Source organism: Pogona vitticeps, chromosome 3 (assembly GCF_051106095.1).
Source record: "Pogona vitticeps strain Pit_001003342236 chromosome 3, PviZW2.1, whole genome shotgun sequence".
Classification (NCBI taxonomy): domain Eukaryota; kingdom Metazoa; phylum Chordata; class Lepidosauria; order Squamata; family Agamidae; genus Pogona; species Pogona vitticeps.
Genome location: NC_135785.1, coordinates 120,345,648 through 120,359,650, shown reverse-complemented (window position 1 = coordinate 120,359,650; position 14,003 = coordinate 120,345,648). Strand labels below are relative to the sequence as shown.

Genomic DNA, 14,003 nt, shown 5'->3' with positions numbered 1-14,003 from the left:
TCAGAAAAAGTCACTTACCTGGTAGTAAGACCGAGTAGACCGAGCCCCGCTCCTCCTTGGCAGCCCCTTTAACAGGTTTTCCAGGATAACTACTAAATTAAATAATCAGTTGCCAAAACATAACTAAAATTGTGAAAACTTTGATCTGCTGCACTCCTCCCCCATAGTCTTCAGTGTTACAAAGCTGCTCCGAAAGCAATGGAATATCAGTCCAAAGAGCAGTTGGTGAGAAACCATTCAAAAGTGTAGTCTTAAAAAAGAGAGAGCCTGAGCAAAAACAATTGACAATGGGCCTCATACACAACAATCATCCTTCTCACATGCTGTAGTTATCCTCAAGGAATAGTTATGTAAATCCAAGGGCTTTTCTATTTTTCTTTAACTCTGGTCCATAAATATTAATTCTTGCTTGGGAATCTTCTGGCTTTAGGTAAAGGAAAAGCAGCAGGAAGCTTTGGAATGGAAAATGAAGTATGAGAAAATGTATATTGAAAATAAAGAAATGGGGTAAGTACAACTACATTCCTTCAGACGTGGTCTGTTACTGCTTTCTCAAAGGAATAAATGAGAGTAAACATGGTGACCTGTTTTGGTCTCCATTCCAATTCAGTTCCACCCTGATGAGCAACTAACAGTTGGTAAAAGACAATAGGTGTTTGAACCCGTTAGACTGCTAAATAATTTAGGTAACATTGAGTATGTTGTCCTTATAGATATAATTTTGGTTAAGTGTTGGAATAGTGGTGTGTTCCTATTCTGGTCCCACTGGAATAATAGTGGGCTGGTATTCATAGTCTAGGATTTCTCTCCTGCTTCGAGTGGTACTTAAGTTCTTAATGTTGGCTTGAAACTGCAAGGAGGTGAAAGTCTTGGTAAACTGGAATAAAGTGTCATAACACCAGTTGGATGACAGTTGGCTCTTGTCTTTTAATCACATTTAGATGAATAAATATGAATTAATGTCTGGCTCGGGCTGGGTGCCTGCCAATAAGTTGAAGCTCAGTCAGAACAAGATGAGAGGGAAATCTGTTGATGGGGAAAGGTGTCATAGAATTGATTTCATAAAATATCCTTTGTAATTAATTTTGAATGACTTATGTTAATACATTGGTGCCCTGCATAGCGACGATAATCCATGCAGCAAAAATCGTCACTATACGGATTCATCGCTATGCGAAAAAAAGCCCATAGGAATGCATCAAAACCCATTTAATGTGTTCCTATGGGCAAAAAACTCAAAGCGAAAATCCTCCATACGGCCGCCATTTTCGCTGCCCGGTAAGCGAGGAATCGTCGCGAAAACACAGCGGGTGGCCATTTTTTTTACCCGACAGCCATTTTGGAACTGCCGATCAGCTGTTCTAAAAACATCGCTAGTTGTTAAGTCGTGTCTGACTCTTCGTGACCCCATGGACCAGAGCACGCCAGGCGCTCCTGTCTTCCACTGCCTCCCGGAGTTGGGTCAAAGTCACGTTGGGAGCTTCGATGACACTGTCCATCCATCTCGTCCTCTGTCATCCCCTTCTCCTCTTGCCTTCACACTTTCTCAGCATCAGGGTCTTTTCCAGGGAGTCTTCTCTTCTCACGAGATGGCCAAAGTACTGGAGCCTCAGTTTCAGGATCTGTCCTTCCAGTGAACACTCAGGATTGATTTCCTTAAGAATGGATAGGTTTGTTCTCGTTGCAATCCAGGGGACTCTCAAGAGCCTCCTCCAGCACCACAGTTCAAAAGCATCAATTCTTCAGTGGTCAGTCTTCTTTATGGTCCAGCTCTCACTTCCATACATCGCTACTGGGAAAACCATAGCTTTGACTATTCGGACCTTTGTCGGCAAGTCCGAATATCCCCTACCAACACCTAAACTGATGAGGACAGGAAATGCAAGCCTCCAAATGCTGATGGGACAATCACCCTATGCAGGATGTTTTTCCATCTTCGAGCATGAAGGCTGCTCAAGCAAAACTAATATTTTAAATTCACTAGTGTGAAGAATTAAGACCATTTTACTAGTATGAATTTCTACTAATTTTCTGGCTTTGTGTATATAAATAAGATACTTATTTTTTCACTTTAGAAAAATTGTTGCAGAATTTGAGGGCACCATAACACAAGTGATGGGTAAGTGCAGATTGTAAATGCATATAATATTTGTAAATGTATGACTGCCTTTGATAGTGGGCATTGAATATCCATATCAGAAATGTACAGTACATGCTAGGCTTTGTATATTGTTTGCTTTTGCTACCTTGAGCTCCTTGGGAGAAAGGCGGAGTGTAAATGTAACAAGCTTAGAACTGCTAACTCATTTTTTTCACTAAACCTTTACCACAGAACCAACCACTTAAGCAGATGCATGTAGTTTATGTAGATGAGGGTTGGAAACTTATGGTTCTCCCGATGATGTTGGACTATAATTCCCTTCATCCTTTGCCTTTGGCCAGTTTTCTTGGTGCTGGTGATAACTGGAACCAAGCAGGAAGGGCTGTTTGTTTTGCACCCCTGCTTCAAGGGAAATACATTCATTTGTGTGCTTCCTTTGCTGTTAAAGAGAGGAAGCTGATTGTTCTGCTTCTAGCTGCTAAAGAGGAGAATGGAATATGGCCAGGTGTTAGAAAACTTAATCCTTTAAATTAGAATTCCCAAATCAGCATTGATTATGCTGGGTGAGAATTTCTGAAGATGTAGTCCAAAAAAGTAGTAATTTCTCTATGCCTTGGTCATGAAATAATGGATCATCAACACTCAATGTTAGCTTGATTCTACTGCATATTTTTATAACACTGGAAAATTTACAATACTGGGTATAACCACTTCTTGACTTTGCATGGGAACTGCCTCCCATATGATGGGTGTGGGGATTGTGAGTTTCTGTGCATATCTCCAGTTTTCTGTCTCTTGGAGCTTGAGAACATAAACTTTATCCATTACACAAATTTATTTTTTTAGAAGATTCCCAGAGCCAAAAGGAGCTTGCGAAGAAGGAATTGCAGAGAGTACTGGATGAGAAACAACAAGTTGTATCTGATCTGGACGCCATGGAAAAATCTTTTTCTGAGCTCTTCAAACGCTTTGAAAAACAGAAGGAGGCAATAGAAGGGTTTCAGAGGGTGAGCATTTTCAGCTCTACTAACCACCTTAAAAAAACACTTAACTGCTCTCCTTTCTACATTTCACCAGATATTCCCCTGAAGTCTTTTACCTCGTTTTTTAGATGAAAACTATCTAAAACAAAGCTTGTGTTACAAATGCTTTTGCTGCTGTAATTGTTGTCTTTTCCACATTTGAGGCATTGGGTATGTATTCATTGTGGTTGGGAACCTTTCTTTTTCTTGCCTCAATCTCTTAAAAAGACCGTATAAAATTAGAACCACACCATCTGTTTTAGCCAGCAGACATTTAGGGGACAAACCTGCTTTTGAGAGCTGAAAGAGTTTCTGCAACTCTAATTTTTGATTGGGGGGAGGGTGTTTATCAGCCTCTGCAGCTGCTATTTCAGGACCATTTTTTCCTTTAGCTTGAATGACTTCAAAGGAAATAGATTTAAGAATTGCAGTGATTTTGTGAAATTGTGTTATAGTGAGAACAGCAATTCTTGAATTGGTCATATTGATTGATTGTTGGTCAGAAGTGCATTGTGTCTCTAAGGCGGCAAGGTGTTTGCAAGCTAGGGGAGAACTTGTGAGGTGATAGACACCATGATAATTCTATTATAATGTTTAGCAAATTCTTTGAAGAGAAAAATAGTGGTTGAAATACCTCTTTTTAAAAAAATGCTGGTTGTCTTGTCACGATAAAGCAGAGTTGGGAATCATGTGGCCTGAGTATGTGTTCCCTTCTCCTCCCATCCCTGGTTTGTATTGCCCTGGATTGTGCCTTCTCAGATGTTGATAAATGTCTTGGCAATATTTTTAGAAACCATATTTGAAAAAAAAACATAGTAGATGTAGACCACTCTCTTTCACTCTAGCTGTCCTTCAAAAAAACCATACTGAAAGCAGATTTCTGATCACTTCTGACTTCATTTTTAGGTGCTAGTAAATGGCCCACATTGAATCTAGAGGCATGGGAATTAGTTCTTGGCTATACATTTTAGTGAAAGTGCAAATACATAATATTGTGCTCAGAAAAGGACATACAAAAGATTATCTAGGAATTTAAATACAAGGTTATTTACTTCTGAGGGAAATCTAAAGATAGCAACTTCTCACTTTATAGCAGAGGTCCCCAACCCCCGGTCTGTGGCCTGAGCCAGACCAGGCCGCAGAGACAGTCCTCCCCCATATGCACTCTCCCCTTTACAGACTGCGCCTGCATCCACATGAGTGCTTCCCCGCCCCTTCGCTCATGCACATGAGTGCCCCCTGAGTGCTGCGCCAACCTTTGCACATGCGCGTGAGCATGCCTGCATGAGCGCTGTGTCACCCTTTGCACATGCATACAAGTGCAAGTGTGCTCCTGAGCGCATGTGCACAAGCACAGGGGGGTACCCCACCTTCCCCAGCTGGTCTGTGGAGCTAAAAAGGGTGGGGACCGCTGCTTGATAATGTTTTCCCCACCCCACAGTAGTATTACACTAACTATTCCACTTCTGTTTCCTAGAATGAAGAGGCTCTGAAGAAATGTGTTGAAGATTACCTTGCCAGAATTAAGAAGGAAGAGCAGAGATACCAAGCACTAAAGGCACATGCGGAAGAAAAGCTACACCAGTGAGTAATCTTAATATAGGACTCTTGATATATGTAACGTTATAGAGCTTTAAAGAATAGAATAATAGCCTTGGGTTCTTGATTGCACGGAAGGTGGAATAGAAATGAATAAGTAAATTATTTAATGAATGAATAATGGAATATTATCACTCTTTGAGAAGCTAATATATCTGGATGTGTTTTTCTTTTAGAGCAAATGAAGAAATTGCTCAAGTAAGAAGCAAAGCTAAAACAGAAGTAGTGGCACTCCAAGCCACTTTACGCAGGGAACAAATGAAGATCCAATCCCTAGAGAGAAGCATCGAACAAAAGGTGAGTCTAACTCCTTGATGCTGCTTGGACAACATCCTTGTGGTGAGTCAAGTTTACATGGTCCACACCTACAAGCAGAGTACTTGTATTTCAGTTTTTGCTGTCCACTAATTGAATCTCTAGCTTCAAGCCAAGATTGCATGATGATCTCCTGGATCTAGATTTTACAACAAAGGGGCTACTGAGTGGGTCCCACTGAGCTCTGAAATGAATCAAGTGTAGTGCAGTTTGAAAGCCCTGTTAGGTTCCAATTTGATGGCACAAAACACACAGTGTAATTTGAATGTAGGTGTAAAATGGAAATCTGGTACTCTAAACTGGCCATTCTCAACCATTTTTGGACACAATCATAAACACATTATGAAAGAAACAAAGGCCAAATCAAAGTTATTTACAGGCCTTTTCTATGTTGTTCCACTCCTCCATTTCAATATGTCCGTGCTTCAAAATAAAGTGCAACCATGGGAAAAGCCCTGTTTATTCATAAACACGTAATCTAGAATATAAGTTGTTTTCTAAATATAATTTATGTATTTTCTATAACCCACATAACACACCCCTCTTGTTTCTTAACAGGCAAAGGAAAATGATGAACTTACCAAAATCTGTGATGACTTGATTTCTAAGATGGAAAAGATGTGCTAAATCTCTGCATTGTCCCATTTTTCTGTTCTAGTTTTCTTGACATCTTAGGTTCATTAAGAATTATAAATAACTACTAGGCTTCATCTGTACTAGTTAAACTAGTATTGTTGTTTTTCTATAAAATCTTTGACATGTACTGTGGCTGTTTCAGAAAAACAACTGAGGACCTGGCAAAGGCATGTATATCGTTATTTTTGTAAATAAAACTTTTGATGCACTTTGATTTTATAGTTCTAGTTTTTGGACTGTCCTTCCAAGTCCTCAATATGTAAGTTGCTTCCCTCGCCTTTGGGCTTTGGGAATTTTTTTCTCCAGTGTCACCTGTTTGATACAGATATCCATAAGCTTCAAAAGTATTTCTTCCATGTCTGTGTGGAAAAGTGTAGAGTTGTTCTTTGTCAACAGACTGCTTTACTTGAACTACTAGATGACTACTGAGTAGCACTGGAGTGCAATCTTGATAAGTAGTGTATGAGGACATTTAATCTGCTGTGTGTTCCACTAGCACTGAGATACAGAAATTTCCTGAACTGAAAGTGTTCCTTTTGAACTTACCTTTTTCATTGAACATAAATACTTGTTTTCAGACCATTTTTGTCATGGTTTTCATATATCTGTTTGCCAACAGTTAACTCATAGCCTCTAAAAAAGGTTGCCTGGGCCATTTTCATTAACACATACCTAGCCTGTTTGGCTTAGTCAGAAATGAACTGGAATATCTGTCGCAGTCATTATCCTGATTTGATTATTCAGCTCCTCTGTAAGTTCCATTGATTCATTGAGCCTATGCTAATGATTTACTACTGGATTTCAGTCATTATGTTCTATATCGGCTTTTTCCAATGTAAACTTTTCTCTTTGTGTTCCTTAAAACTCTAACATGGCATTTCCCCCCAGCATACTAGGTATGCAGCTTCCTTCAGGTACCGAGTTTGGGAGGCTTCCAGGGTGACTAGTAGGTTAAAACCTAGAGCCTGTTTGTTCCATTACTCACTCACTCCCCAGCAACTTTTTTGCCTGCTTCCAAGATCTTGGCAGTGGCAGCAGGAAAAAACAGCCACTAATTTTACATAGAAAGCAAAAACAACACAACAGTTCCATCAAATAGAGACATACTCTTTGGGGTTGCAACCATTCTTGCCATGCCAGCAAGGCATGCCACATTAACTTGCAAGTCCGATTAGGATATTGTCTAAAGGCAGTCAAAATAGTTATTATCACCTTGTCATTATAGCCCTTTCCTTCTCAAACTCAAGCTGTCAACTTCCACACATGGATTTGCTACCAGTTTTGACCTAGATCCTGATGCAGAAGGGTTACAAGCATGCTGAATAATAAAAAAGGACAGAAAGTCTGTAAAATGACGGTCCTGTTGACCAACAGAATGCTATTAAAAGTACATCTCCCACTGCAAAGAGTCTCTCTGAACTCTGGAAAGAGAGAGGAAACAAAGTCCCTTTGCCCATCTTTATGATCTGCTCACCTGCCAAGCACTCTCAGAAATTGGGGCATAAATCTCACTTTGTGGTTGATTGCTGAGGCAAAAACATCTTTCTCACTGTAATCTCCTTAAACTCTTGAGAATGAAGAGACCATTCCCCTAGTCTAGCCCATGTGTGGAGTAAGGAGAAAGACTTGTGCATTCTGGAGCATTCTCTTTGTCTTCTCAGGTTTATTATTGCACTATTAAGACTGAGTGTTCATGTGACTGAGAGGATTGTTGTAAGAGTTTTGAGTGGACATCTTACATAATTAGGAAACTGCATAGCACCCTGTCATAGCTATCTACATTTCCCCACCATTTGTGGGATTTTTTTAAAAAAATCCAGAAATGCACAAATAATGTCATAGACTCAGAGACAGAGGAAGCTGAAATGTCTCCTTAAGGGCATACCCAATCTGTGTGCCCCTTATTCAGATACACTGTGGACTGGAGGTTTCCACACACTCTACTCTCTATAAAAGAATGGAATGTTTGCATTCAGTGTTCATGTTTCTTTACAAACCAAGGGACCCTTTGAGGTCCCACAAGACCTTTATTTTATGGGAATGGTCACAATGAAGACTATTGGGTAAGATCGTTCGTATCTTTGAACCAATGACACTTGCCCAAGTATTTGTGTAACTTGCAAGCTGGTTCTCACTAATCCGTAAGGTGCCAAAGCACATTTCAATTGTGCATTTAGGCATGGTGACCAGCCTCACAGCTGAGATGTGCCCTAACGACTTTCCCAGACATATCTTACATGAACATCAACAGGATTCTGGTCTTAAACTTTAAAAAGTGGTTTTCCTCCTCTTTTCCACTGGATGACATAATCTACTTTTTATTTATTTATTAACTTATGATTTGTAACTATGGTCTTTGGTTATTTTTATTCTACTAATGCACATTTTATTATGTTATGTTTTGTGTAATTTGGTTTGATTTAAGTTATCTGTTGTCAATTTTAATTTTTACTTTTTTGTTTAATTTGTCATATTATGCTTTTTGTTATTTTATTAATTTAACTGATTGTATCCTCTGTTCACTTATGTAAACCACCCCCAATTAATGTTCCACTAAGTTGTGCAGTCTATAAGCTCAGTAAATAAATATCCTTGAGTTAGTTATATGCCATCAAATTTGTATTGACTCTACTAGGGCTTTCAAGATAAGTGAGATATTTAAAGAGTTATTTTACTAGTTTCTACTCCCCAGTGAGTTTCTATGGCTGAGCAAGGATTTAAACCATGGCCTCCAGAATCCTAGTACTGTATGTCGCTGTATGTACTCCATCACACTGGCTACTGCCTTTATCCTTAGTCTTCACCAAAATACTGCAAAAACTGGAACCAAAAAGCTTATTGGCAAAACAAGAAAAATGATGACAAATACAATTTGGGTTTAGCATATACACTGCATATTTAGCATATACTATATTCAGAACCAAGGATACCACTGTGCCACAACATCAGCAGCCACAGCATGGGCTGAAAACTGCTGTTAATAAGAATCTGCCATGAAAGCTGCATCCTTGGCCAACTTATTCATTCCCTGCATCAGATTATTGTTGTCATGGGGAATATCAGCCAGAGCCAACTTAGTTCCTTTAACTGAAGCACAGGGAAATAAAAATATAGTAAGTTCCTAGAAAGCCAAGGTAGAAGCCTCATGAGTCCTTCTAAAGAAGAACGTATTATTCTGTCATTTCAGTTATTAGAAGCGTCATCCTCACCCTTAGGAAGCACTGGCCTCCAAGAAAAAAGAGTCATAGGAACATCCACTAAAGGATTATTACATTTCCCTCTTGTATTAGATGGGAAAGAGTGGAGATGCACAATACTTGGTCCAACAGATTCTGAAGAATTTAAACAAATTATGATTAGGTTTTGAACTCATCTCTAAAATGTCCGAGAAAAAGCACAGTCTAAAGCTGACCTGTCTGTAATAGCAAATACTTATTTTTAACTTTCTACAAAAAGTGGGGAAACCCTGTATTAAAAAAAAGTTGTATCTGCTGAGATTTTTGAAAGGTGAGTGAATCCTCCCCATTAGGAGGTAAATGCCTCTCTTTTTCAGAAGGCTGAGAAGACACAACACTCTTGAACAATGATTCCCCTTTGTTTGCAACACTCTTGGCAACAGGAGGCCAACTCCACTCTCCTCTATCAGAAAATGTTTCTCCTCAGTGCCTCTTTAAAGAGGTTCCTAGAATATGGACTTCCCGAATCCTTAGAAATTTGTTGTGACGCAAGGAGGAAAGCATTCTCTAGAGCAGTGGTTCCCAACCTTGGATCCCCAGATGTTCCTGGACTAAAACTCCCAGAAGCCTTCACTAGCTGTGCTGACAAGGATTTCTGGGAGTTGTGATATAAGAACATTTGGGGGCCCAAGGTTTGGAACCATTGGTATAAAAGGACATTTGCTGATGGTGCTTTAAAAAATGGTATGATGCACTTGCCTTTCTGTTTAAAGCAACATTTAGCTAACATATTTAATGAACAAGACTCAAATTCTGGAGGACAATCTACTAAATTTGAGTTTCAGAGCAAAGAGTTCCATGACATTATGCCTGTAGCTGCTTTACCTTAAACCACTGAGTTATCTTCCTGTACTGTCAGCCCATGTCTCCTTCTCATATCCGTATTTAGCACCCATGATCCTTTTTTAAATTTCTATAGCAGTCAAGAAACTACTTGGGACAGCAGTATGAGCTCTTCCACATTCCTTATACTGTATAACAGATTTTATAATGCCCCTTATCCCTGATGCTAGAGTTACTTGCAACAACTTAAAACGATAAAATACAATGGCCAGAATCCTACTTTAATATTTTGTGTATGCAGCATCTTCATGGTACCCAGTGGCCAAAATCCTATGGTATCACTTCACATGCACAATTCAAAGTTGCATATGCAGTACTGTTGGCACATTGTGCCATCAGTCATGCCAATGATATGTGGCCAATTGTGCTATTCCACAGCACAATTCCTTCTTGCTGAGTGCAACGCCTGGCACATTTATCCCACCATAACTTTACATTACACCAGCATGAATAGAATATTAGGCAATTAATATGCTGGTAATCAAAATAATGCCAGTTTCATGACAGTTGTCAAAATATGCTTTTCAGACGTGTAAGTCTCATTGTTACCAACAGGGCAGCCTCTGGCTTGCATAACTGGGAACAAGAGACAGGCTGAGAATGGCCAGCTCCATCTGCAAAGCAGTTACATTCCACTGCTGCAAATAGTGTTCTGCCCATTAAAAATATGTAATAATCAAAACTATAAAATAACATTAGACAAGCAGAACAATAAATGCCTAGAGCATGCATGCAACAATATTCATGGCAGAGACTATAGTAGAAGATGGATTTTGATGGGCAGAATTTTTCCTATTGATTCTAAAAAGTCACAGGCTGAAAAATCTAGATTGCTATGAGTAAAATGGCAAAATAGTATTTTGCTACGTATTTGAAATGTGGAGTGCCTGCTCTGTGTGTACTTCCAAAAGGTAATTTTGGAGGACTCTGGGCCCACAAGACTCACCCACCCCCATTGAATGTTGGTATGTGTGGGGAAAGTACTATTCCCTACTTCTGAAAGCCTCCAGGAGCAAGTAATGGCTATAAAATGGGATGCTGGAGTCCTTTGTACCCAAACACCCCAAACAAAAATGGAAATAAGAGTTTCAGTAAGTGGACATAACATTTTCACAATTGTGGGAGGTTATTCATCTCATAGAAAGTCCTGGAGAGTGGTATCAGGAGACAGGTATCTAGTTGTCTCGTGTGCTCCCAGAAGCCTCTGGTGGGGCCACTGTGAGATACAGGAAGCTGGACTAGATGGGCCCTTGGCCTGATGTTCTTATGATCTTATGATTATCTCATAGCACACTGAAAAAGCTTTATACATTTCTGTGCTGTCAAAGAATAAGGAACATAGATTTATAAATTGAAAATAAATTTAGCTTTGAAGCTTAACTATGGTAGTATGAAAAGGAGGTAGTATTAGGTACTGTTCTCTGCCTGCCTTACTAACTGATGCTTAAATTGTAACAACAAGGCTGAATGGAATGCATGACATTCCAAAATCCATGGTCAGGTAGTATTTTACCGTTTCTATGACTAACCAAATATGTGCAAAACTGTGCACAGGTTTTTATGATATGTAATACATAATTATATGAAGTGTGGTATAGTGGATAGCCCCTTTATAGATTGCTGCCTTGTTATGGCAAAGGGGCTTGGCTAACAACAAGGTCAGTGGAGATGACGGCATTCCAGTGGAACTATTTCAAATCTTAAAAGATGATGCTATTAAGGTGCTACACTCAATATACCAGCAAGTTTGGAGAACTCAACCGTGGCCAGACAATTATCTGAAAAGATCAGTCTACATCCCAATCCCAAAGAAGGGCAGTGCCAAAGAATGCTCCAACTACCATACAATTGCACTCATTTCACATGGTAGCAAAGTTATACTCAAAATCCTCCAAGGTAGGCTTCAGCAGTATGTGGACCGAGAACTTCTGCTTCATTGACTATGCAAAAGCCTTTGACTATGGACCACAACAAACTATGGCAAGTTCTTAAAGAAATGGGAGTGCCTGACCACCTTATCTACCTCCTGAGAAATCTATATTTGGGACAAAAAGCGACAGTTAGAATTGGATATGGAACAACTGATTGGTTCAAAATTGGGAAAGGAATACGACACGGCTGTATATTGTCTCCCTGCTTATTTAACTTATATGCAAAATACATCATGCAGAAGGCAGGACTGCATGAATCCCAAGATGGAATTAAGATTGCCGGAAGAAATATCAACAACCTCCGATATGCAGATGGTACCACTCTGATGGCAGAAAGTGAAGAGGAATTAAAGAACTTCTTAATGAGGGTGAAAGAGGAGAACGCAAAAATGGTCTGAAGCTCAACATTAAAAAGAAAAAACTAAGATCATGGCCACTGGTCCCATGACCTCCTGGCAAATAGAAGGGGAAGATATGGAGGCAGTGACAGATTTTACCTTCTTGGGCTCCATGATCACTGCAGATGGTGACAGCAGCCACGAAATTAAAAGGCACCTGCTTCTTGGGAGGAAAGCGATGACAAACCTAGACAGCATCTTAAAAAAGCAGAGACATCACCTTGCTGACAAAGGTCCACATAGTCAAAGCTATGGTTTTTCCTGTAGTGATGTATGGAAGTGAGATCTGGACCCTAAAGAAGGCTGACCGCTGAAGAATTGATGCCTTTGAATTGTGGTGCTGGAGGAGACTCTTGAGAGTCCCCTGGACTGCAAGGAGAACAAACCTATCCATTTTGAGGGAAATCAACCCTGAGTGCTCACTGCAAGGACAGATCTTGAAGCTGAGGCTCCAATATTTTGGCCATCTCATGAGAAGAGAAGACTTCCTGGAAAAGACCCTGATGTTGGGAAATCGTGAAGGCAAGAGGAGAAGGGGACAACAGAGGATGAGATGGTTGGACAGTGTCATCGAAGCTACCAACATGAATTTGACCCAACTCCAGGAGGCAGTGGAAAACAGGAGGGCCTGGTGTGCTCGGGTCCATGGGGTCATGAAGCGTTGGACATGACTTAAATACTAAACAACAATAATAGTGGATAGAGTGATTGACTGAGTTTGAATCCCCACTTGCCATGGAAACTCACGGGGGGGGGGTAGAGGTGTAGAAATGATGATACCACTCCTGAAATACCCGACTTACCTTGAAAGCGTTATTAGGGTCACTATAAATGAGTTCCAACTTGACAACATAGAACAACAACACATGAACCCATAAGAACATATGAGAATAATCTGAAAAACATTAAATATATAGGAGCTAGATAAATTGACACATTTGCCTTCTAATGGGCTCATTAGAATACTAAAATCCCCGCTTCAGTATGAATGTGTCAAAGAATCAAGAGTAATTGTATTAAAATAAATGTTCATTCAAAGAGACATTAACAAAGCAAAGTATGCTGATTATATGTCACCCCATAGCACTTAGATGAAGCCCTCTCTGGGCAGTTTACAATTTAATTATGTAGGCTACACATTTGAGAAAAAGTAGAACATGATGTTGGTGTTATGATTTCTTATTCCACTAGATGGCAATGAGATACTGTGAAAGAAATGCAGTTGCTTACACGCAGTTTGTAAGGTTCTTGATCTCATTACCGATAGAAAGGAGATTTGAACTGGGTCTAACAAGTTCTAATTTCTTTTTAAGGTGTCAACATGACATTCAAGGAAGCTTGGGTTTTTGCCTCTTGGACTGTGTTTTTCCGTTCAGGAGGATGTTATTTTAACTCCTCTGCCGGGGCCATTTATTTTAACTCCAGTCTTATACTGCTGTTTTATTAATCATCATGTGCACTCCTCTGTCAGGGGGAATGGCTTCTCATTTCTCTGTCACTGTGCGAGTTCTCTGTGTGCATGTGTTGGTTTCTCCTCCACCAGGGAGGGAAGATACAGTAGATGGATAAGGAGAAGCCCTTTCGTTTGCCAGCCTGCTGCAAGTGAGGCTTGACCATCATCTCCTGGAAGGGAGGAAGGAAGAGGCAGGTGGTGGTGGTGATGGCAGTGGCAGCAGCAAAGGTGGTCCTCTACTGCCTCTTTCTCCTGTCTGCCCATCCTGAATTTCTCTGGGAGCAACCCAGGAGCAGAGGAGATGTGTTTTATTTCTTTCAGTATTCCTCATCTGCCTCCGCCCCTGCCCCTGCCCCTGCCTCTCCTTCCTTCCTTCCTTCCTTCCTTCCTTCCTTCCTTCCTTCCTTCCTTCCTTCCTTCATTTATTTATTTATTTATTTATTTATTTATTTATTTATTTATTTATTTA

At 40.0% G+C, this 14,003-nt stretch overlaps 1 protein-coding gene across 3 annotated transcripts in view; it reads left to right on the top strand.

The window, feature by feature from the left end:
* Positions 1–5,887, top strand: part of TACC3 (transforming acidic coiled-coil containing protein 3) — a 36,401-nt gene extending 30,514 nt beyond the window's left edge. For all 3 annotated transcript variants that reach the window (XM_078390662.1, XM_078390661.1, XM_078390660.1), the window contains exons 11-16: positions 431–507; positions 2,076–2,119; positions 2,948–3,108; positions 4,601–4,707; positions 4,899–5,019; positions 5,596–5,887. In XM_078390662.1, coding sequence (XP_078246788.1) covers positions 431–507; positions 2,076–2,119; positions 2,948–3,108; positions 4,601–4,707; positions 4,899–5,019; positions 5,596–5,664 — 579 coding nt within the window. In that variant the 3' untranslated portion in view covers positions 5,665–5,887. The remainder of the gene's footprint in view (positions 1–430; positions 508–2,075; positions 2,120–2,947; positions 3,109–4,600; positions 4,708–4,898; positions 5,020–5,595) is intronic.
* The last annotated feature ends 8,116 nt before the right edge of the window (positions 5,888–14,003 follow it).